General features: G+C 29.6%; 2 protein-coding genes across 2 annotated transcripts; both read left to right on the forward strand.

Moving 5' to 3' along the window:
- The first annotated feature begins 3,180 nt into the window (after positions 1-3,180).
- On the forward strand, positions 3,181-6,630 carry CDF2 (cycling DOF factor 2). The gene is made up of 2 exons (XM_016338805.3): positions 3,181-3,707; positions 4,861-6,630. Exons 1-2 carry the CDS (start codon positions 3,507-3,509, stop codon positions 6,166-6,168), a joined length of 1,509 nt encoding a protein of 502 aa, XP_016194291.1. The 5' UTR covers positions 3,181-3,506; the 3' UTR covers positions 6,169-6,630.
- An 8,357-nt stretch (positions 6,631-14,987) lies between these two features.
- Positions 14,988-16,144, forward strand: LOC107638140 (uncharacterized). Its single transcript, XM_016341309.3, has 3 exons — positions 14,988-15,235; positions 15,391-15,452; positions 15,803-16,144. Exons 1-3 carry the CDS (start codon positions 15,178-15,180, stop codon positions 15,971-15,973), a joined length of 291 nt encoding a protein of 96 aa, XP_016196795.1. The 5' UTR covers positions 14,988-15,177; the 3' UTR covers positions 15,974-16,144.
- The last annotated feature ends 8,150 nt before the right edge of the window (positions 16,145-24,294 follow it).

The raw sequence follows: 24,294 nt of genomic DNA on the forward strand, positions 1-24,294 counted from the left end.
AAAAAACATAGAGCTTCACATCAAGTGTAGAATTCAAAATTTCAAATAAACTTATGCTAAATTATCAAAATATTAAGATGTCAATTCACCAGAATCGTAAGTTACCGAAAAATCAAGTTACAAAATATAAATTTCTCTTAGAAAAAAGAAAGTTGAAGAAACATACCAGTTGCAAAGTGAATTTACTATATACTCTTCAAGTGGCAATAAATTATTTCTACAATGAAAAATATTGTCGCTAACCATGATCACCCAAAATCAAAAAACATTCTTTGAGGAAAAAAAACACATACACACAAAATAAATAATCACTTGGAATAAATCCTCATGAAAATTCAAAAGTCAATCACAAGTTATTTTTTCTCAAGAAAATCTAATAGAGAGAAAGAGAACTAAGAGAAAAAAAAAAAGAAAAAAAGTTAAAATAAAAGTGAAAAGAGATAAATTAATTCCGATCTTAATAATGGCTAATTCAGCACCTTAATTTTGATAACTATACATCTTTCATTACAAGCTAACGCTGAAAATAACAAATAAGGCGTATTTTTATTTTATGAAAATAGGATCATAAGTGTCTGAAATTTTTTTTTTTTGAAAAATCACTTTGTCTTTAGTAAAAATAGTCAAAAATCTTATTGGATTTTCATAGAACAAATTATATTAAATTTCATTATGCGTGTTCTCTTTAGTAGACACTATTTTAACATCGATAATTTTTAATAATTAACATATATTAATTTTATTTTTTTAATTAAAAAATAATTTAAATATATAAATTAACAATAATATTAATATTTTTATACATATCACATAAATTTGTGTATAAATAATATTATTAAATTATATTTATGTCATTTGAGATATATCTTTTACTATTGAGATTTTTTTATATATAATTAACAATTTTGTTCAAAAGTTTATACTCTTTAAAATTATTATATTTCTTTTTTCTCAAATGTCACTATATTTATTTTTAAAATTACCACAGTTTTTTAAATTATAAAATTTTAAAGTATTCTGCAAGTATACGAATAACATATAGTGTTTAATAGAATATCAACTACAACTACAAGTATGTATTGAAAATTATTGGTTTCTTTAATTTAAACATTATCCATATTAAATTATTAAGAAATAGATATTTAAAAGGTGGAAGTATTTTTAAATTTGTGAGTATAATTGAGAGAAAATTTAATTTTTTCTTATCTTTCTCAATCAAAGCCTTGTATTTTGATAGGACTGAATCGCAACTCTTTTTAATTTATAGTAAAAAAATTACAAAGACGACTTTGATATATTGAAAACCAAAATTCTAAAATTACTATTTATATTTAAATGTAGCACTCATTAAATTCTAAAACTCAAATAAAATAGTATTATTAGTTTTATTTTCATTTAATTTTAAATTAAAAATAATAATAAATTATTTAATTTAATATTTATAACAATAAATAAACTTACCATTATATCATCCGTAAAATAGTTTAATTTATTATTATAATTAATTAATATATATTGTCTATAAATAAATTAAAAAATAATAATTTTTTAACAACATTTTCATCCTTTTGATTTACAGATATTTTAAAGAAAATAAAAAAAAAGTTTTATAGGGTTTGATCTTGTTAGTCTGTTGTTTATTTTAAACTCATTAATTTTAAATATTTTAAGCTTTTCATTCACCTCTTCTTCCTCCCCTTTTAAAGCTTATTAGCATTTTCTTTCCTTCACAACTCAAGAATACACTTCTAAAAGTTCTAAGTTACTTGCATCTATCAAATCTCAGGTTCTGTACTACACTCTTTATGTATGGCAGCAAAACGACACCTTATACTTTTCTATAATCAAACTCAGAAGTTCATTTTATATCATGAATTTGATATTTTAAAATAAATTATTACGTAATAGAGTATGCGATGGCAAATTGAAACCACTTGACAAAACTAGAAACAACAGGTCAACAGCATATGCCCAAAGGATATTTAAAAATGAAATAATAAAAAAAAAAGCTTGAGATTAAGGTACCACTTGCGGGCCACATTTAAATGTCATCCACAAAATCGGCAAAAGAAAAAGTATATATCCAACATTCGTGAACAAAACTATAAAGTGAATAATAGTTTTTTGCAAACTGCGTGCATAGAATTTTTTACCGGGACTACTTTAATTTTAATGTGGTAAATAAATGTGTCTCAATTTTTTGTCAGTAAAAAATTGTGTATACAACAGTAAAAAATTTGTGTATATCGGAATAAGTCCACAGAGTTGATAAAGTTAGATGGTTTACGGTTAATTCTCAATTTCTCATCAAAATATTTAGGTATAGAGTTTGGATTTGGATTATTAGTTTTGGATTATTATGTTCAATTTAGTGCAAATTGATTTATGATTTATATAACTTAATTAAATCAAAATTAATAAAGACCAACTAAGTCATCTAAGTCAATTTCAAATACCATATTTATCTAGACACCGGAGAAAAAAAAAATTCATATTTATCTCAGTTAAGTGTTATTCACGTCAAGTAATGAGTCATAATGACATTTAACTGCCACTAAACTAAGAATTGTGAAACTAAATTTAAAAGTAATAATGCATTATAATTAACATTGGTACCCCAATATAAGGCAAAATTACATTTCTTATCTGTAGCCGATTCCAACCACACAGTATTAGGTTTGGTAAGGACTGAGGACCAATTTTGTTAGGAAATGAACTACCAAATTTCCTCATCTTTTAACATGTGAAATTTGAGTATTTCTAGATTTGGATATTAAAGTTTGCTTAAGGATTAATAAGAGTCATATTTTCTTACCTAAACTAAAAAATTGATTATTTTAAAATATTAATAACTAAATTAAATTATTTATCTAACTTCAAACATCAAAAAATTTAATTTAATTTAATGTATTGACATTATAATTTTTTTTATAATTATTTATACAATTAATATAAAAAAATTATTTTTTTATTATAATATTATATATATATATAATTATTTTATACCAATAATATATTAAAATTAAATTTATAAATTATGATAAATCAATGATATGTTGAATAATTGAATTAAAACGAATTTACCAAACACAGCCTTGCCCAGTTAGCACATGGGTTAATCCCATTAGCATAATGAATCAGCTAAACCTACAAAGAAAAGAAGTAATATAAAAGAAGAAAGATTTGGACTAAAGAAAGCAGACAAAAGCAAGAGGAGAGAAAAAGAGAAAGCAAAAAGGAAGAAAGAGAAAGATCTTTTTAAGGCCACAAGAGAGTGTTGTGGCTGAGAATTCATGTTAGCTTCTGATGTGGCAAAAACCCAACACCCTCCCTCCTTCACCGGATCTCCTTCAACCTCAACGTGTCACCCTTCTCTCTTTCTCTCTCTCTACGCTTTTTCAGTTTTCTCTCCTTTTTCTCCTTCTCTTCTCTCTCTCTTTCTCTCTCTTTCTACACAAAAACCAATAAATAAATAAAAGGAAAAGAAGAAAAAAAAAAACAGAGACATGTCGGAAGTTGCAAAGGACCCTGCGATCAAGCTCTTCGGGAAGACGATCCCGGTGCCGGAGATTCCTACCGGATCCGGCGACCTCACCGGAGCTCCGGAACTCTCGTCCGTTGATGACAGTGTTGATCAGAATAACGCCTCTTCCACGAACTCTACCAGCAGCAGCGATGCACATGAGCTAGAAGAAATTGATAACAAGGTCAGATTTTTCTCATTTTTGGGTGTCAAAGGTTTGATTTTGAGTTCCTCCCATTATTTCGAATGTAAAAATATTAAATGGGTTGGTGTTAATTTTTGGATTAAGCATTGAAGATTCTGTTTTGACTTGATTTCGTGGCGTGAATTGTATTGTGCATTTGCGTTGTTTATGCATTAGTTTCCAATCCTAATTGGGGATTTGTGATAAGTTTCAATCTAGAGGAACTAATAAATGTTTTTTTTTTAATCTTCTGTTGTTCATCTTTGACTTGTTACAAGTTCTTATTTGTATTTCGTGAAAAAGTTGCATTATTCTATGCAACACAGCATTTGAATTAATTCTTCAGTTGATTTTCTTAGTCTGTCAGGTTTTGAGGCTGCAGAATGGATTTAGAATTATCTAAGGAATTAAAGAAATAAAGTCTATCATATACTTCAAGTTCAGCTTCAAGGATTATTGTTGGAAAACCATGAACATATCTCTAATTTAATCTTCTTCTTGTTCCCTTCAAAAAGTAAAATCATGCTCTTTTTTCTTTTTTATTTACTATCTAATCACTGTGATAGTAAATCATTCACTGAACAGGGTTCACCCGGTTCATTTTTCTTGTATATGATAGTTTTCTTGTTGGGGAAGGGGAAAAAAGGTTTTTTCCTTTTTACTTCTGAGTTGCTGAGTTCTGTATGGCTTTTTTTCCGAATCTGGAAAGAAGAATTAAAAGCTGCCATAGTACTATATTGAGCCTTTCTAACTATTATGTTTTTTGTCCGTCTTTTGATTTTCCTTGCTTGTTGCACTTATGTTTATATCTATGCTTAGATATTTTCAGTTGTAATTGATGTTCTATTTTTAAGAGGAGAACAATGAGAGTTGTACTTCTTTCTCTTGTTTTAGCATAGACCTTAGTAAAATTTGAAACATGTTTGCAGATGGATATAATAGAAATGAAACTTTAGTTGTTTACTGCGTCATATATATTATATAGAATATATGGAATGATTACTGTTCTAGTGTTTAGTTTGTGTTGGAGAGATATCAGCAGTTGCAAACAGTATAAATAATTAAATATAAAACATTGGAGTATTTACTTTTCATAATTTTAATAGTGTTTATATCATAACAGCATTCTTAGTATCTGTTTTCATGAATCCAGGATACTTTGGTAAATAAACCGGATGAAAAGAAGGAAGAAGTAGTGCCCCTGCAATCATCAGAAATTGTCAATCCGGATACAACGTCTGCGGCAGGTGAAGAATCTGTTAGTCCGTCCACTGAGAAAGAAGCGATGCCCTTGAAAACTTCCAAGACTGAAGAAGAACAGTCTGAGACAAGTAATTCACAAGATAAGACCCTCAAAAAGCCAGACAAAATTCTGCCGTGCCCCCGCTGTAATAGCATGGACACCAAGTTCTGTTACTACAACAACTATAACGTCAACCAACCCCGCCACTTCTGCAAGAACTGTCAGAGATATTGGACTGCTGGCGGAACCATGAGGAACGTGCCTGTAGGTGCCGGTCGCAGAAAGAACAAGAACTCTGCTGTTCATTATCGTCAGATAAATGGCCCCGAAGGAGCAATGCAAAATAATAGGAAAGACTTGCCAAATGGGGTCCATCATCCTCCTTTGATGTGCAACGGCACGGTCCTTACATTTGGGTCTGATGCACCCTTGTGCGAATCAATGGCATCTGTTTTGAACCTTTCTGAAAAAACTGCACACAATTACATGAGGAATGGATTTGCTAAGCCTGAAGAGCTAAGAATTCGGGTTCCCGGTGCGGGTGGAGAAAAAGGAGACGATCAATCCAATAAATCGTCGGTTAGCTCTGCAAAACCGATGGGAGGTACAACCAATAGTAATTCCCAAGAACAATCCATTCAGAATGGTCATAGCTTCACACCACAAATTCCCTACTTTCCCGGTCCCCCTTGGACTTTCCCTTGGAATCCGGCTCAGTGGAACTCTTCGGTACCACCACCTGCTTTTTGCCCACCGGGATTTGCCATGCCTTTCTATCCTGCAACGGCTTATTGGGGTGTCTCAGGTGCATGGAACATGCCGTGGCTAGCACAACCATCATCGCCAAATGCTGCAGCCACAAACTCTGGGCCTAACTCCCCAACCTTGGGCAAACATTCAAGAGAAGAAAACATGTTTAAATCAAATGAGCCGGGTGGTGAGAATGAGGACAAACAAAGCAAAGAGAATCACAAAGAAAAGTGCCTTTGGGTTCCAAAAACACTAAGAATTGATGATCCAGAAGAAGCAGCAAAAAGTTCTATATGGACTACACTCGGAATCAAACATGATAAGGATGACTCTGTTCTTGGGGAAGGACTCTTCAAACCATTCCCTTCAAAGTACCACGAAAAGAGTCATCCGATGCAAGCCTCGCCTGTCTTGCAGGCCAATCCGGCAGCATTGTCTAGGTCACTAAACTTTCGCGAGACTTCATAATCATGTAGCTTATAATTTTATGTTGTGTTTGTGAGTGCAGCAAAACCCAATTCGGCATCGTTGATCGAACCATTCCAAACTTCGCCAGCCTTGTTTGTTAAGAGTTACTAGTTCTTGTTGTTAGCCAACTGAAGAAGAGCAGAGGAAGATTCTTCCTTCATTTCTTTCCATGGAATTTTCTTAGGTTATGTGTAGGCAGTTCTTACTCTCTCACCTTTTCATTCAGATGGTTTTTTCTTAGTTCTTTGTAAATATAAGTTCATAGATATGGCTTAGTGAGACATAGTGAGTTCATTTTGCTAGACCCTTCCCAAAGATGTTTGTATATAAATAAGAACAGGAGAGTTCAAGTTGAACTTCTTGTTCTGGTTTCTTTCAGATTGTAACTATGCTTTACATTGACTCAGCCAGTGTGCTTTGGTTTTTTTGTAGGTTTGTTAATGTAGAAACTACTTTCATTCATGCTTCCTACTTTGATTTATCATCTCAAGTCATGTAATAGTCTCCTTCAACATGGACATTTAAATTACATTGACTCATAATATTTATGTTATGTTGAATAAATTTGTACATTCATAAATTAGTGATCCAAGTTAGTTAAAGTGATATTTATTTGGAAACAAAGTAAGTAGGTAGTAATACTCATTAAGAAATAGAAATATTCTGTTGGTTAATTCATGTTCTATACAAAAATTAATTATTAAATTAGTTATTTATATAAAATATATGTTAATTTGTTAAATACAATATGTATATATACACAAATATTTAGTAATTAATTTAGTGACTGATCTAGTAGTTAATTTTTTGTGTATATTTAATATTTTTAAAGGGAAAATATCTGCATAGATTTGTGTTGAAGGAGAAAAAATGATTACTATGGTTGAAAGAAGGAAGAGAACTAACTGTGAGTACATGACAGAAGTGAACTCCAATGAGTAAAAGACAGTAATCTGAAAAGGGCATATGCCCTTGACCAAAGGGCTTCAATCCTAACCACACAAACAAGAAACAGTGCCCTTATTATTGAGGCCCAAAATGAGTTGTTCAACTTCTCCTTTTTATCTGTACCTAAAAGGATGGGGACATTTTGAAAACAAATGAAAAAGGTGGACACTTCATCATCATCGTCGTCTTCTCTCTCTCAAGTACTTATGTTATTTGACCGAATCTTTAAATTACACAAACTTTAACAAGAGTTTCGAGTATGACAGAAACACCAGTGTTTAAGTTGTTTTAACCATTGATCTGAATTATAAAAAAAATATATAATATATATTAATTAAAATCAACGGTTAAAATAATTAAAATACGGTGTTCTCTAATACACTTAAAATTTTTCTTAAACTTTAATCTCTCTAAGCTAAATTTTTGTAAACATATTTGATTAATATTTAGTTAGATATACTAAATATTATATATGTCGTCAGTTAATATTCTATATTACTAATTGATGATGAAAATTTTTAATAGAATGACAGAAAGACAGACATGATTAATTTCTAATCTTTAAAAGATTAATTTAATTGATAAATATTTTTAAAAATAAATTTAAAAAATAACTTATTTTTTAAAAATTAATTTAACTATCAATCCTATATATGTTATTTGTATTAATTTATTTTACAATAGTATAATCTTAACATTTTATATTTAGAAGCATTTTGAACAAGTTTGGATTCTATTAAATTGATTCAAGATATTCTTTTTTATTTTAAATTTTGATTAGTTTTATTGTAAACATACTAAGACAGAATTATTTTAGTATGATTATGTTATTGTAATTACGATATTTATAATATTTTAAAAAGTATTGTTAAAATTAAAATAATATTATTTATTATTAAACAACACTTTTTAAAAATTATTATAAAAAATATTACTAAAATTAAAAAAAAATTAACTATACTTATATATTCATTATAATTATCATAGCATAGACTTACCAAAATTTACCACTTAGATATGGGAAATTAATCACATTGGTCAAAGGGACATTAATATATAACTCAAGAGAATTTCAATTTGCCATTGGGGTAATGTCACGTTTCAGTAGATACAACATACAAGTCATAATTGTTTCTAGCTAGAGCAACTTCCTTTTGGTATATTTTTTCTATTTGAATTGAATTTGACACCGAATGCAATCTCGTTCACAAAAAGTGCATCTCATTATTTCGATGGGCCACAGTTAGTTACATAATACATACTGTATGTTTGGAAATTTTCGCTTCTAAATTCTCTAAGAACAAGTAAATGGTAATATGAAGTTTTTTTATTCAAATAAAAATATAACATATATTAATTTCTAAAATACACATCTTTAAAAATTACTCAATAAATGTGCACTTGTTGTTTCACTCTAGGGGTGGAAAAATGCCAGACGGTCTGTCAGGGCCGGTAGCCGTCTGTGTTTGGCCTGACCTGTTATAAAATAGGCACAAATTCAATCTCTTATAAAAGTCTTATTATGTTAATAGGTCAGATTCAGACTCATTAATTAGTCTTATTGACCTGTCAAGTCTGCCTGGGCCTGTTAATACATAATTACATATATAAATAATATTTTTATTATTAACAAAATTAGGAAATATTTTAAATTGATTATATTTAATTATAAATAGTTTTGTATATTTTAAATATTTTAAAACTTAAAATTTTTTATAATATTAAATATGACATATTACATATAAATATATTTATTAAAAAATAATTTTTTTTAAAATAATATTTTTATTTTTGTAAAAAAAAATTATCAAGCTTTTTAATAAGTTTTAGGTTAGATCAGGTTGAATAACAAGTCAATTTTAATACTTTAAAAAAAGTTTATAACAAATTACAGATTAAACTCAAACCAATTGACTACATCACAGGTCAGACCTGTTAAAAAAAAAATCTGACCTAAACTGATCTGTTTCCAATCCTAACTCTAGGCATCCGCAAAATGTTTATAATGCCATTTCACGTGCAGTTCACTTAGAATGCATGTAAAACGACCACTTCACTCTCAAATTCCACAAAATAGGTCTAATCTACTACTTTTAATGATTTGTATTTAGAATGAAGATTCGTATGTAATTATTTTTATGTAAAATTAATGGTTAAAATTTATTAAATGATAATTGTATTAAATTTATTAAATTATTTATTAATTTTTAAATATTAATTTCACATAAAAATAACTGTATATAAATTTTAATTTTATATTATATATATACAATTGTTTTCATATAAATTAAAAATTTAGTTTTAATATTTATAATATAATTTTAAATCCCTTGTTTCGTAGGCTCGTAGCCTAAATATATGTTATTTTTCACATAACTTTTTCACTATTATCTGTGTTTATAATTTGAAATAAAAAAAATCAAATCAGTTTTGTAATGATTGTACATAATTATATGACAGTTATTTTGATACCTTTTGAAAATTAGAGGATAATTTACTCTACGTATTTAATATATAAAATAAATCTTCCTATATATTTTATTTGGATATTAAGTATTGGCTAAAATACATAAAAGAATTATTGTATTCAATTTTATATGTTTATCTTGAACCCATTTTGGTTACATATATATCTTATTACTTAAATTGTTGTAATTTACAACGATTTAAAACAATTAAATAGTAATTGTTTCAACCAAAAATTTAATAATGTGTGTGAATACTACATAAATCATATTAAAAAGAGAGTTAATCTCTACTTTAATTTTTGAGATTGATAAATTGTATTGATTTAGTTTTTTATTTTTTAATTGTTATAATTTGATCCCTTAGATTTAAAAAGGTATATCAATATAGTTTTTCGTGTATTTTTTTGTCACCGGGAGTTTAACGCCGTTAGTGACATGGCTCAAATCTTGCCATGTTGAACATATTAAAACGGCGTCGTACATATTTTAACACTAAAAAAGATAATAAACAATGTCATTTTAAGATTTTAATAATACTAAAATGTTACATCTATTTCTTTTAATCACTTCGTCTTTTTTTTTTCACTGAACTTCAAACAAAAAAACGAAAATTCTTTTTCATAAGTGAAAAGAATTGAAAGCTATTAGAGAAAAAAGTGTTTGGAATTATCTTTTTGTTCTCACAAAGTGTGTATTAACGTTCATAGAGGTTGAAAAAGGGTTTAAGATTTTTGTGTTTGCCTACAGAAGTTAATAATGAAGAAATTTTGTTTTTGTGATTTTTGTTGGCATTGTATACATATTGTTAGATAATCATTGTCTGTTTTCAAGTTTTTTCTTCAAGGAATATTGGAATGTGGTGGGTCATGAGGTATGGCGTACTGTTTAGAAAGCATTTTTAGGGGAGACGTTAAGCTATTCTTTGTTGAAAACTTTGATTGTTCTTATCCTTAAGTGCGACCCTCCAACTAGATTGAAGGATTTTCGGCCAATAAGCCTTTGTAATGTAATTTATAAGCTAGTGACTAAAGTGCTGGTTAATAGATTACGACCATTTTTGGATGAGATTGTTAGCCCAACTCAGGGAGGGTTTATTCATGGTAGAGGAGCATCTGATAATATTATTGTCGCCCAAGAAGTTCTTCACTTTCTTAAGCGGACAAAGTCTAGAAAATGAGCTATGGCTTTTAAGATTGATTTAGAAAAGGCTTATGATAGAGTTGATTGGAATTTTCTTGAGCACATTCTTCAATCTTTTGGCTTTCCTTCTCTAATTATTCGGCTTGTAATGAATTGTGTTCAAGCCACAAATCTTTCCATCCTTTGGAATGGGAATAGATTGGACAGCTTCCAACCTCGCAGAGGGCTCAGGCAAGGAGATCCAATTTCTTCGTATTTATTTGTTTTGTGCATGGAGAGATTGGCGTGCTTCATTTCCAAACAAGTTGACGAGGGTATTTGGGATGGTGTGGCTGTTTCTAGAGGGGGACCTAGAGTTTCTCACTTGATGTTTGCAGATGATCTCCTCCTTTTTTGTAAAGCGAAGAAAAGTCAAGTTCAGAATGTTGTGCACACCTTGGAGTTGTTCTATAAAGCTTCAGGTATGAAGGTTAACATTGAAAAATCTAAAGCTATTTGTTCTAGAAATATCTCTAATAGAAGGAAGGAAATGTTGTCTGGTGTTTTTCATATTCATTTTACTAGTGACCTAGGCAAATACTTGGGGGTGAACCTTAATCATCCTCGAGCTGCTAGATCTATTTTTTCGGACTCTTTAGAGAAGATCAAGAATAGGCTGGCTAGTTGGAAAGGTTGGCTCCTTAACAGAGCAGGCAGGCTTTGCTTAATTAAATCTGTGGCTTCTTCTCTTCCTATTTATTAGATGCAAGTGACTCTTTTTCCTACTTCGGTTTGTCAAAAGATTGATTCTGTGCTTAGACAATTCTTGTGGAAGGGAAAGGTGGGGGAGCGTTGCTTAAATTTGGTCAAGTGGAGCAAAGTTGTCACTCCAAGAAAATATGGAGGATTGGGAATTAGAGATACTCAATGTGTAAATTTTGCTTTACTCGAAAAGCTTGTTTGGCAATTATTGCATAATAAAGATAAACTTTGGGTAAGAATTATGTTGGCAAAATATTTATCTGGGAGTTCTTGTTTTTCACCCAAATTTTCTAATAATATTTCAAGCACTTGGCGAGCGATTTATAAGACAATAGAAAAGCTTCGTGATGGTTTTGATTGGTGTACAGGCAGGATGTCTCAATCCTTTTAGTATCATGCTTGGCGACCATGTGGAACGCTAACTCCTTTGGTTCCTTTTGTGCACATTTCTGATTCTCATTTGAAGTTAGAAGATGTCTGGCACCATGGGCATTGGCGGTGGATATTCTTTGCACAATGATTCCGGAAGAAGTTAAACTTGATTTGATGCTCTTTGATCCTATCAAGCAGGCAGGAGATAAAACAGGTTGGTTTTGGACAAATTCAAATACTCTCACCTACTCGACTAAAAGCGGGTATGAATGGCTACTGAAGAAGAAATTTGGCTGGAATGATAATGAAAATTGGCTTTGGCTTTGGCGCTTGAGAATACCGGAGAAGATAAAGTGTCTGCTCTGGCTTTGTCTCAACAACGGAGTTTCCACAGCTAGTTGCCGATTTCAAAGAGGTATTTCTATTTCTGATTTTTGTCAGAGATGTTATCTTGCTCTAGATGATATTAACCACTGCTTTAGAACTTGCCAAAAAGCTCGTCAGATTTGGATTAGCTTAAATTTGGGAATGACCGCTGAGGACTCTAGTTTGGAATTTGTGTCTTGGATTCGTTCTAACCTCAACAAAAATGAGTTTCTCTTTGCAGCGGCCTTTTGGTGGATTTGGAGGGATAGGAACAATGACATCTTCCACCAAGATGATCCATGGAGTAAGGAGAAAATTGTTCACTTAGTTAAACATGCTGCTCGAGATTTCTCTAATGTTGTTATCAACCAAAAACATATTATTCATTCTTCTTTGAAATATAACTGGGAACCACCTCCAATGAATGTCTGTAAAGTGAACTGCGATGCAAGCGTTTTTTAAAATGAGCAATTAGCTGGCTTTGGATGTATTATTAGAGACAGCATGGGAATTTGGATAAAAGGTTGTTCTGCTAATATACCTCTTTCTAGTGTTCTCTGTTGTGAGCTTCATGCTATTTGGAGAGGGCTTGTTATGGCTTGGGATTGCGAGTGCAAAGAGGTCATATGTGAAACTGATAATCTTGATGCGTTTCTTCTTGTTTCGCGAGGCACAACCAGCATGATTAAGAATGACTCTGGTCTGCTTGACAAAATCAAAGAGATGCTCCAGCGCAATTGGATAGCTACTTTAGTGTTCATCCAGCGAACAACAAACAAAGCGGCTGATTTAATGGCTAAGACTGTTATTTTAAACAAGCAGGTGTATCTAGAGTGGTTACTGCCTCCTAATAATTTAGACATTATTATTAAAGAAGAGTACTACTCTTTTTTTAAGTCTTTTTTTTGTGTGTTATGTTCAGTCACAAAAAAAAAATCATTGCCTGTTTTGTTCAATGTGATTCTATTTTTTTTTATAACCTGATTCTTTGTTAGGGGTTGATTTGGTTCTTTTCTTTTTAGGTGGAAGAGTTTTTATTTATATGCTCTCTGTTTTTTATTCTTGATCAAGGGTATATTTTTTGGAAATTTTACGGGTGGCATAATGATCCATATAACTTTTATACTTGATTATTGTGAATATTTTAGGAATTATGCTAATAGTACTTATAAACTATCAATTATACAGATGGAGGTATTGAGAAATATAATATTTTATTATGAAAAATTTTTTCACACAGAAGAAAATGAATAGAGCAACAAAAAAGAAAAATGATAAAAAAGAAGAAGAACAAGATTGGATAGTTCAGATAATAGATGGGATAATTTTTTTGATTCTTAGGTCTGATTTCTTCTTGAACTAACATAATATGTAACTCATGTACATTCCATTTATTCTTCATGATATTATAATTTATTTGAAAAGGACTATACTCAAACAGTAACGAGTTTAAAATGAATTGCATAATAAAATGTTTATCTATTTCTATTTTTAATGACTTAAGTTTTGTTCTAATATTTGTCATTTCAATGATATGCTTATGCATAATACGAGAACCATCAAATTTTATGGTAGTCAAAATACTTATTAATGTCCCAACAAGAGATTTATTAGCAATTTGAGAGCGTTCTTCCACAAATTTCATAAATTCTTTAGTATTATTAGACTTTAGTATTATTAGACTTGAGAAGAACTAACTTGATGTGTTTGCTATGCTCATTCGCATGAATATAAGGCTAAGTCTGTTAAACTTTATAATGAGTCTTTTCTTCATTACTATTAAGAACAGTAATAGCAGCAAGTTTTTAAATTTGAAGTGCTAAATCAAGATCCAAGACACCAAGGTAAAATTGGACTTATTTAGATCAATAAAAAAACTTCAGCCCTTTAAACATTGGAATAGACGTAGCATGCAAATACAATGCAATAGGAAGAATGGCTAATTGGCTGCAATTACACATACTTAATATTAACACTTTGAGTCATAAGATAACACATTATTCAAATTTAAAGAATATTCATAAAACCATTCAAAGTATATTAATATTCTCTTTTAGATGATATATCAATATACAATAATATAATAATGCTAATAAACTTAACTTTATTTAGTAAAAATACACCCACCAATTAAAAATAACCATACCATTTTTTTATTTTATTATTTAATTAAATATTTATTAAATCAATAAAATAAAATACATTACACATAATACATCATATAATAATATAATTTCTTACATACTATTCTTTCAAGTAAAGTTGAAAACCAACCAAGAAGTAATAGGTCAAATGGCATAGTCTCTCCATACTCAATTAAAAAGTTTATTCATACACTTATTAATTTTAGTATCAGAATCTGTTGTAATATTTCAACCGTCATTTTGCGCATTACTCAGAGTTCCAAATCAATTCTATTTCAATTCCAATTACTTTCATGAGTCCAAGCTAATACCTCAAAATAAACAATTTATTCAAAACATATCAAACTATCTAAATATTCTTAATTATTCAAATATTTTGAGTTTTCACTATTTACTTATACACGTGCCAAATAAACTCTTTTACCAAATCGAATCCCTTGACAATAATTCTAAAATTCCCAAAAACTACATTAAAACTTAAAAGAAAAAAAAAAGATGGCATTGATAGACACATCATCATAGAAGCATGAAAGCGAGAGGAAGCAACTTGCATTGATGAATGAGTAGCGATAAATAAGAAGGACTTTCGTAATTTCCGCATTGGATCTATTCTCATCAAAGTATTAATAGCCAAATTAAAGTCAGTTTCCGAAAATCACTCTGCCGAACATCACACATCACACTTGTTCAATTCAAAACCCCTTCAAACTCTAACAACTCTCTTCTCTTATATTCTCTGTTTATATTTTTTGTTCCATCATTTCCACACTTTCTAAGCATAGATTCGCCAATTGATTCCACACCCATTTCTCAAAATCATCCAAAGAATAATGGGTCACTCTTGCCTTCTCCTGCTTCTCCTTTCATCTCTCCTCTTTGTTGGCCATGGTAATTAATTAACTAAGCTATAGCTAGCTACCTCACTCAACAGCAAACTACTATTCTTCATGTTTCTCTTGTTTTTGTTGTTTTAGTTTTTGTATGTCTCTTGTAATTTTGTTTGATTTCATTGTTGTTTTCGTTTTTTCTTTGTCAACTTTAAGGATTTGGTAGGGTGGGACTGATGGAGACTCATGAGCATACACATTCTACTCATTCAACACAGGTTGATTTAGTTTACTTTTTTTTTTTTTTTTTACTAAAGATATGAGATTCGAACTAGTAACCTCTTAATTGAGTATGGAAAGATTATGTCATTTGAGTTATAACTCATTAGCAGGTTGGTTTAGTTTACTTGTTTTCATATGAAGTCCTTAAAAAATAAACTATTATTATCTTCACATGAATACAACTAATTTTAAGTTTTCGTCTCAAGTAAATCACTCAATATAATTTTGTCACCAAAAAAAAATTAATTTTTTAGAATATAAATTAATGGTTTTTTTTTTTTCGCTCAACCCTTAAAATTTATGTATTATGGATTATATTTTTATTTATTTATTTATTTTACTTCAGGAATATGGTACACCAATGATGGCATCGTTTGAGGTTGAGGATTATGCCGACCCACAACCAAATACAAATCCCAAAAATGGTTATCTTTACAGTCCTCCTCCTCCTTCACCAGGTAGTCCAGCTCCTACTCCAACGACCCAAGAAGATGATCAAGACCAAGAACAAGATTAGAATCTTAATAAATTGGTTTATTGCTTTATGATCGGTTCTTATAATTATAAAGTGAAGTGTGTATCTTCAAATTTAGCTTGACATGTATGATCAAGAATCTAGCCAAACGTAACTAGGTTATTTTCTTTTGTTTTTTTTTTTTCCTTGGTTTGCTCTTTTAAGATTATTCTATATTAGTTACGGTTTTAAATTTGTTAATTTTTTGTTGTTGTGGAGTTTGTCTATATCGCAATAATAATTACAGCCATATTAATATACTATTTTCTTTCTCTTAAGAAAATGTTACAATTACACTAGTTGTTATGCAACTGCCGCCTATGGAACATTTTTAATGATTAGACTAAATTATTATTATTATTTTTTAATATTTAAAATATTTTATTTTTATTTTAAATATTTTATTTCATTTAATTTCAATTATTTGATTAAAATTAAAATCTTTTCTTTAACAATATTCATTTTGCTATTATCATATTCTTTAATTATTTCATATGAGAGTAAAAATTATCATAACTGTGGAACAAAATATTTAAGATAAAAATTAAATATTTTAAATATTAGAGATGAAATTAAAATTTAAGTTAAAATATATGATGGTGAAATTTAATTTGGCTAATAACTTAAGGTGTTCTTATGTATTACTAATACATATTACTATATATTCAGCTTGGTCTTTTGTTTAAATACATGAATTATTCCATATTTGATTTGTGTATTTATTGAAAAAGAAAGTATTGAAAACTATATTATCAAACTAATATTTAACATAAAAAATATTTAAAATTTTTAAAAATAAAAATATTCAAATTTTAATTAGATAACATATTTAAAATATAAACTCAACAAAAACATATCTTTAATAAATTTTATATTAAATTTAATATTAATTGAAATCTACAGCTATAATGTTAGGTCGTTCCTAACATTACTCTTATTGTAATATAAGAACCGACATATATATAATTTGATTCGCGAGTAAATGGAAGACATTATTATGTGTTGGATGCATATTCTTGCATTACATTGCATGGATCAATTAGTGGTGTGAGAGTTCTTCTTTCTTGCGTGCCTATAATAAAATTAAAAGGGACACATGCATCTCTTTCTTCCATGAATAATTATCATCTCAAGGAAAAAATTAAACCACGGATTATATTAATCTAATATTTGACTTACAAGTAAATTAAACTTGTCCTTATCGATGCACGATTGGCCAAGTTTTAATTAAGTAATTAAGTTCATAAATAATAAATGTTTTTAATTATGCTTCACGTGTAATCTTGACGGGGTACCATAAGCATGTATATCTCCAAGACACTGTTTGCCACATATTATAGTTTATAATTTAATTAGCTAACTAACCTTCTAAGAAGTGTTTAGGAAGGTTCTTAATAGTGATTTATTAATGGTGTTGTGGGTAGCATTAGCAAGCAATAACATCTACTATATGTTATCTTCATTGGTCAAATGGCACACTTTTGCCTAATAATACCCAACACCAATTGACCTGGAATTCCTAAATTATAGGCTATAAAAGCCTGGGATCGTTAATAAGAATAATGCGCCGATTATTTAGTCAACTAAATTTTATATTGTCATAGTATATTGACTAACCGCGGTGATATGGATGTTTATTTAATTTAACAGAAAAGTTTTATATTTATGTAATTTTTTCATTCAAGCTATTCAAGTAATTTCAATCAGACGCGCATTTTCAATATCTTTATGTATTTGTTATACATGCGCATCATATAACTTAAACCTTGTTTTTTTCTCGCGTTTTTGTTTTTCTTCTTCTTCTTCTTCTTCTTCTTCTTCTTCTTCAACCTAATAAAATTCGTCGTTCTCCTCTGTTCGTATTTTTCTTCTCTGCTCGCATTCTTCATTATTGATATGCATTGAATCCAACGTAATAAGCTATGTCGTTCTTCTTCTTCTTCGATCTACATTTCTAAATGGAAACAATGAATTATTCAACTTCAAATCAGTTGAATGAGGTTATTACGTTGAGACAGCTAGAGAATGATTGCTGCGTGCTATCACAATAATCTTAAACACTGAACAAAGTAAAAGGAGGCCACCGAACCGAACATCATCATTTGGTGAATCAAAATCACAAAGGCCACCGAACCGAACAATGTTCATGTAGTGAATAAATGGTGATCAACTTTCAATCAACAAGAATAGTATTTCTCCTCCTCTTCCTCCTCCTCCTTCTTCTTTCAAATTCGCGCACGACAACACCAACATTTTGCTCGGTTAAGTGGAGTTGCTCATTTTGATTCACTTGATTGTCAATGTATTCAGTTGAGTCCTTGTGCATGCAGAAATATTTTTTTTACTGATTGAATGTTTATCACGTTTTATTCAGCACATGATTGGTGTTCGGTTCAGTGGTGTTGGTCATTTCGGTTCACCTGATTGTTATGTGTTCAGTTGACTTCTTTTGCATGGAAAAATGTTATTCTTGATGATTGAATGTTTATGACGTTTTATTCAGCACATGAATGTTGCTCGGTTCAGTGGAGTTGCTCATTTTGATTTACTTGATTGTTAGTGTGTTCAATTGAGTCCTTGTGCATATATAAATATTTTTCTTGATGATTAAATGTTTATGACGTTTTATTCAGCACATGAATGATGTTCGGTTCAGTGGAGTTGGCCATTTTGGTTCATTTCTGTTCTGCACAATTTAAAACTCTTCCTCTTCACCTTCTACTGCTTCTTCACCAGGGAGAGAAAGAGAAAAAGATAAAAAAAAATATAGCAGCAATAACAACAAAAGAATGAAGATAATGAGGAAACACGTGAAGAAGAAGGAACGCGAAAAAGAATGAGGAGAATAAGGAGGGGGAGGAAGGCGAATCTCTGTTGCTGTATTTGTTCATTTGTTGTTGTTCCTTGCCAAATCTTCTCGCGATTCTTATCCAGTAGTGATTTTCGCAGAGAACGTGACTGAAGTTTGAGTGATTTTGAGAAAGATTCGAAGAGAAGGAGCGGTTTTATGTTGAGGAAGAAGTAACGTTTCTTCATAATGAGCGCGCGAAGGATTTTCGAGCGCGTATTTTCACTCATCATTAATGCGCGTGACTCTATTTGGACTTAGACCAACTTGGTTACATGGTTACATGGATGTGTAGTGCGCCCGTTAATTTAATAATATAAAATTAACGATATGTGACTTTCTTTTTATATGGATAGTTTAATTTTTTAAGAATAAAAGATTCAAATTATCAAGATGAATTAAATTTAATAAAGTTTAAAAAAATAAATTTTATGCGTATATAAATAAAAATATGGTTTGAGACAGAACACAAACAAAAAATTAACAAAATTACTTATCTTTATATATGTACATTCTAACATATGAAAGAGTGAATTATCAAAAAATATATAAATTATTTTTATTATATTGAGATAATAATAGTAGAGAATATTAATATTAAAGCTTTCTATTTACACTTCTCTATTTTATATTTATTTTTTTTATTTATTTATTTTACAACACGTTATCAGTATGAGACTCTTATCAAAATTTAAGAAGACATAAGTAACAAATTTTCATTATGTTAAAGCTATCTCATATTAAATTTAATACTCTTGATATATCTAAAAAAATTACTTATCATAGATATTAGATGTCGAAATTCATCTTGATTCAATAGATCTTGAAAATACTATTAAGGTTGAAAATAAAGTATCCCAAAAAGATAAAGTCAAATCCATGATCTTCTTTCGTTGTCATTTGTGAAAATATCATGCAGATTTGTAGAAGAACCTTGAAGAAAGGTATAAACATCAAAAGACAGTGATACTTTCTCAAACCCGATATGAGTGGACACACTTGCGTCTACAAGATTTTAAATCTATAAATGAATACAATTCAGCAATATTCCGAATTACCTCACGAATGAAATTATGTGGGAAAAGATAACTGATAATGACATGTTAGAAAAATATTTTTTCGACCTTCCATACCTCGAATATGCTCCTGTAGGAGCAGTATCAAGAAAAAGAATTTAAAAAATATTCTGAGCTAATTTCTTGTCTTTTTGCTGCTGAATGTAACAATAAATTGCTTTTAAGAAATCATGAAATCCGCCCAACTGGCACCACCTTATTTCCTGAAGCAAATTATAACCACATAAGAGGTAAATGGCAAGACTTTGATAACAAGAAAAATTATGAAAGAAAGAAAAATTATTTTCACAAGAAATGATCTCACAAAAAGTGGATAAAGAAAGAAATAATGGGCAAAATAAATTAACATAGGATAAATATTTTCGTTGTAGTATGTAGAAAGGGTCATTGATCACATACGTGTCCTATTCCAAGGCACTTAGTTGATCTTTATTAAGTATCCTTGGAAAAAGATAACAAAGAAAAAAAAGGTAAACTTTGTTTCAAAGAATGTTGTTGAAAATTACACTACTCATTATGAAGTATCTAATTTTTTTGAGAATCCTGAAGAAAATATTGGTCATTTAATCAATGATAAAAAAGTTTAATATTTGAGTTCATTAAGTACTCATGTCAATAAAAAATGTAAGAAATTTCTTATTAAGGTTTATCTCCTATGCATTTGAATTTTAAATATGATATATGTAAATAATGTTTAAAAAAATATTAATATTTATGTTTAAAAATTTCAAAATCACTAAATATGTCAAAGTTCTAAAATAATAATAATAATAATAATAATAATAATAATAATAATAAAATTTTTAGTATACGACACTATTCTCATATACGGTGCTATTTGGACAAACAATTTCAATAAAAAAAATACAATTTTCCTGTACATGTATCTTTAGTTATTTTATATTATAATTTTATTATTATTATTATTTGTCTTTGAAGAAAATGACAAGGACATATAATGAAAATATTTGTCTTACGAATAGTGCAGATTCGCATACCATTCACAAAAATAATATATATTTTACTCATCTTGTATCAAAAAAATAATGGATTAATATTATCATTGGCTCAGACAATGTGATAGAAAGCTATAGAAGAGCCATAATTTTATTTTCCAGAGGAACAAAATTTATAATAAATAATGTACTATTGTCTACTAAGTCTCTAAAAAACTTGTTAAGTTTTAAAGATATTCGTCAACATGAATATCATATTGAAATGATGAATGAGGAAAATTATGAGTATTTATATATCACAACTTATATTCAAATTAAAAGGTTATATTAGAAAAGTTACTCTCACTTTCTTCTGGGTTATATATACGAATCACATGCCATTGTAAACCAAAGTTAAATAGCCCAAATAAATTCATAATTTGGCATAATCAATTGAGGCATTCTGAAACAATCATGATGTGAAAAATTATTGAAAACTATCATGGGCATTCACTAAAGAGTCAGAGAGTTCTTCAATCTAGTGAATTCTATTGTGTTGCATGTTCTTAAGAAAAGTTTATTGTAAGGCCATCACCAGTAAAAATTATATTTGAGTCCCCTAAATTTTTAGAAAGAATTCAACGAGATATATATGGATCAATTCATCTATCATGTGGATCCTTTAGATACTTTATGGTCCTAAAAGACGCATTCTTGAGATGGTCACATGTGTGTGTATTGTCTTCTTGCAACCTGGTATTTGCGAGACTACTTGATCAAATTATTCAATTAAAAATACATTTTTCAGAAAATGCAATCAAAGCAATTCGCCTTGATAATGCTGGTGAATTCACTTTCCAAGTCTTTGATGCTTATTGTATGGCTGATAGAATAAGTGTTGAACATCCAGTAGTTCATATTCACACACAAAATGAGTTAACAGAATCACTTATTAAACGCCTCAAATTAATTGTTAGATCCTTACTTATAAGAATAAATCTTCCTATTTCTGTTTGAGGGCATACAATTTTACATGCCGCTACTATTAGTTCTCTCCCCTGTAATTAGCTTTTGGTCAACAGCCAAATATTTTTCATTTGAGAATATTTGGGTGTGCGATATATGTTTTAATTGCCTTACTTCTCGCACTAAAATGGGACTCCAAAGAAAATTAGAAATTTATGTGGGATATGATTCTCCTTCTATAGTGGAGTATCTTAAGCATAGTTATCAAAACCGACCCGTCAATCGACCCGGTCAGGTCACTGGGTCACTGGTTCAATCGGTGGGTTACAGGTTCAACCGATTAACCCGGTCATAATTAAATAAAAATATAAAATTATAAAAATAAAATTAAAATTATAAGTTAAATACATATTTTCAAAAAATATATTAATGACAATCAAATATCAATTCTTAGATATAATTTATAGTATAAAAATAGATAATAAATTAGTCACTAATGCAAAATACTTTCTCAATTTAAATGAACAAGAGAAAATAAAAAATAACACAATCAATATCAATATGTTTGTATATTATGTGTTATTACTTGTGTTAGTATCTATGTCAATCTATATTTAAAAGAATAAAAATAAATAAATAAAAATTCATTCAAAGTTTATTATATATTTAATTTTTGTTACCTATATTAATTAGAATCAAGATGGCACAGTGGTAAGAGGAGGTGCCATATCCTTACCCATCCAAATTTGAATATTTCTCGCTGCATTTTTGGAGTTGTGAACAGGGTGCTCCTACGATGGTTCAGCAGTACGCAGGTACACCGTGGACCCGCGCGGGTTTAATGCAGTCTGAGTGTGAATTGGTCGGTTTTCAACGGGTTTGACCACCGTTGACCGATTCAATTACAAGTCCGGTCCAATACACTAACCGAATCGGCCAAACCACCGGTTTACCAATTTTTTGGTCAAACTAGCCGGTCCGGTCCAGTTCTGATAACTATGATCTTAAGATACAAACAAGAGACATGTTTAAAGCCTAATTTATAGATTAATGAATCAATATTTTCAGCATTGGGAGGAGAGAATAAACCACTTGAAAAAGAACTTAATTGAAATGCATCATCGTTAATGCATTTAGACCCACGATCAGGACAATGTGAACTACAAGTTCAAAAGATTATACATTTGCAAAGAATAGCAAATGAATTGTCTGATATATTTTCTGATATAAACAGGATAATCAAATCCTACATACCAGCTGAAAATGTCGCAATTCAAATTGATGTTCTAGTTGGACAAATAGCTACTGAAACAAGTACACGCCAAAAGCGTGGTAGACCAATTGGTTCTAAAAACAAAAATTCTCGAAAAAGAAAAGAGGCATTTGATTTTACCGAGACAAATAGTATTTCTATTGAAAAAGATAAAGACATAAAAAGGACACCAGTAATTATCCAAAATTATGATATAATTTTGATACCAGAAGACGTTCAGGTACTTGAAAATTCTAAAAATAATGAGATCTCGATAAATTATGTCTTTATAGGAGAAAAATAGAACCAATATAAAATAATTTTTAATAAAATATTTGCATATAAGATGGCATTACATATCATGTATGGCATTACATATCATATATGAAAGTAAGGATCTTGAGCCAAGAATAGTCGAAAAATATCAACAAAAGAATTATTGGTCAAAATAGGAAGAAGTTATGAAGGATGAGTTAGACTCACTTACAAAATGTGAAATTTTTGGACTTGTAGTCTATACACCAGATGTTGTAAAACTTGTTGGATACTGATGAATATTTGTGAGAAAACAAAATGAGAAAAATGAAGTTATACGCTACAAAACTCAACTTGTGGCACAAGATTTTTCACAAAGATTCGGTATAGATTATGAAGAAACATATTCTCCTATAGTAGATGCAATAACATTACGTTGTTTGATCAGTTTATTGCATACCATAAACTACATATGCATCTAATGGATGTGGTGACAGCCTATTTATACGGATCATTAGATCATAATATCTATATAAAAATTCCTGAATGATTAAAGATATATAAACCATCCAATGAATATTCGCGGGGTTACACTCAATCAAATTGCAAAAAAAATTATATGGTCTAAAGCAATTTAGACGAATATGGTATAATCGTCTTACTAAATATCTGGAAAAAATTGAATTCAAGAATGTTGATATCTGCCCATATGTTTTCATAAAGAAATCTGCATCTAAATTTATTATAATTACTGTGCACGTTGATGATTTAAATATCATTGGAATTCCTAAATGGATTCCAACAATTATAAAAGCTCTAAAAGAAGAGTTTGAGATGAAAGATATTAGAAAGACTAAATTTCGTCTCGGTCTGCGGATCGAGCATACAAATAATGGGATATTTATTCATCAAATAGCATACACAGAAAATATTTTGAAGAGATTTTATATGGATAAGTCACATCCATTAAGTACCCCAATTATCGTAAGGTT

Source organism: Arachis ipaensis, chromosome B4 (assembly GCF_059453495.1).
Source record: "Arachis ipaensis isolate K30076 ecotype BB chromosome B4, ASM5945349v1, whole genome shotgun sequence".
NCBI lineage: Eukaryota > Viridiplantae > Streptophyta > Magnoliopsida > Fabales > Fabaceae > Arachis > Arachis ipaensis.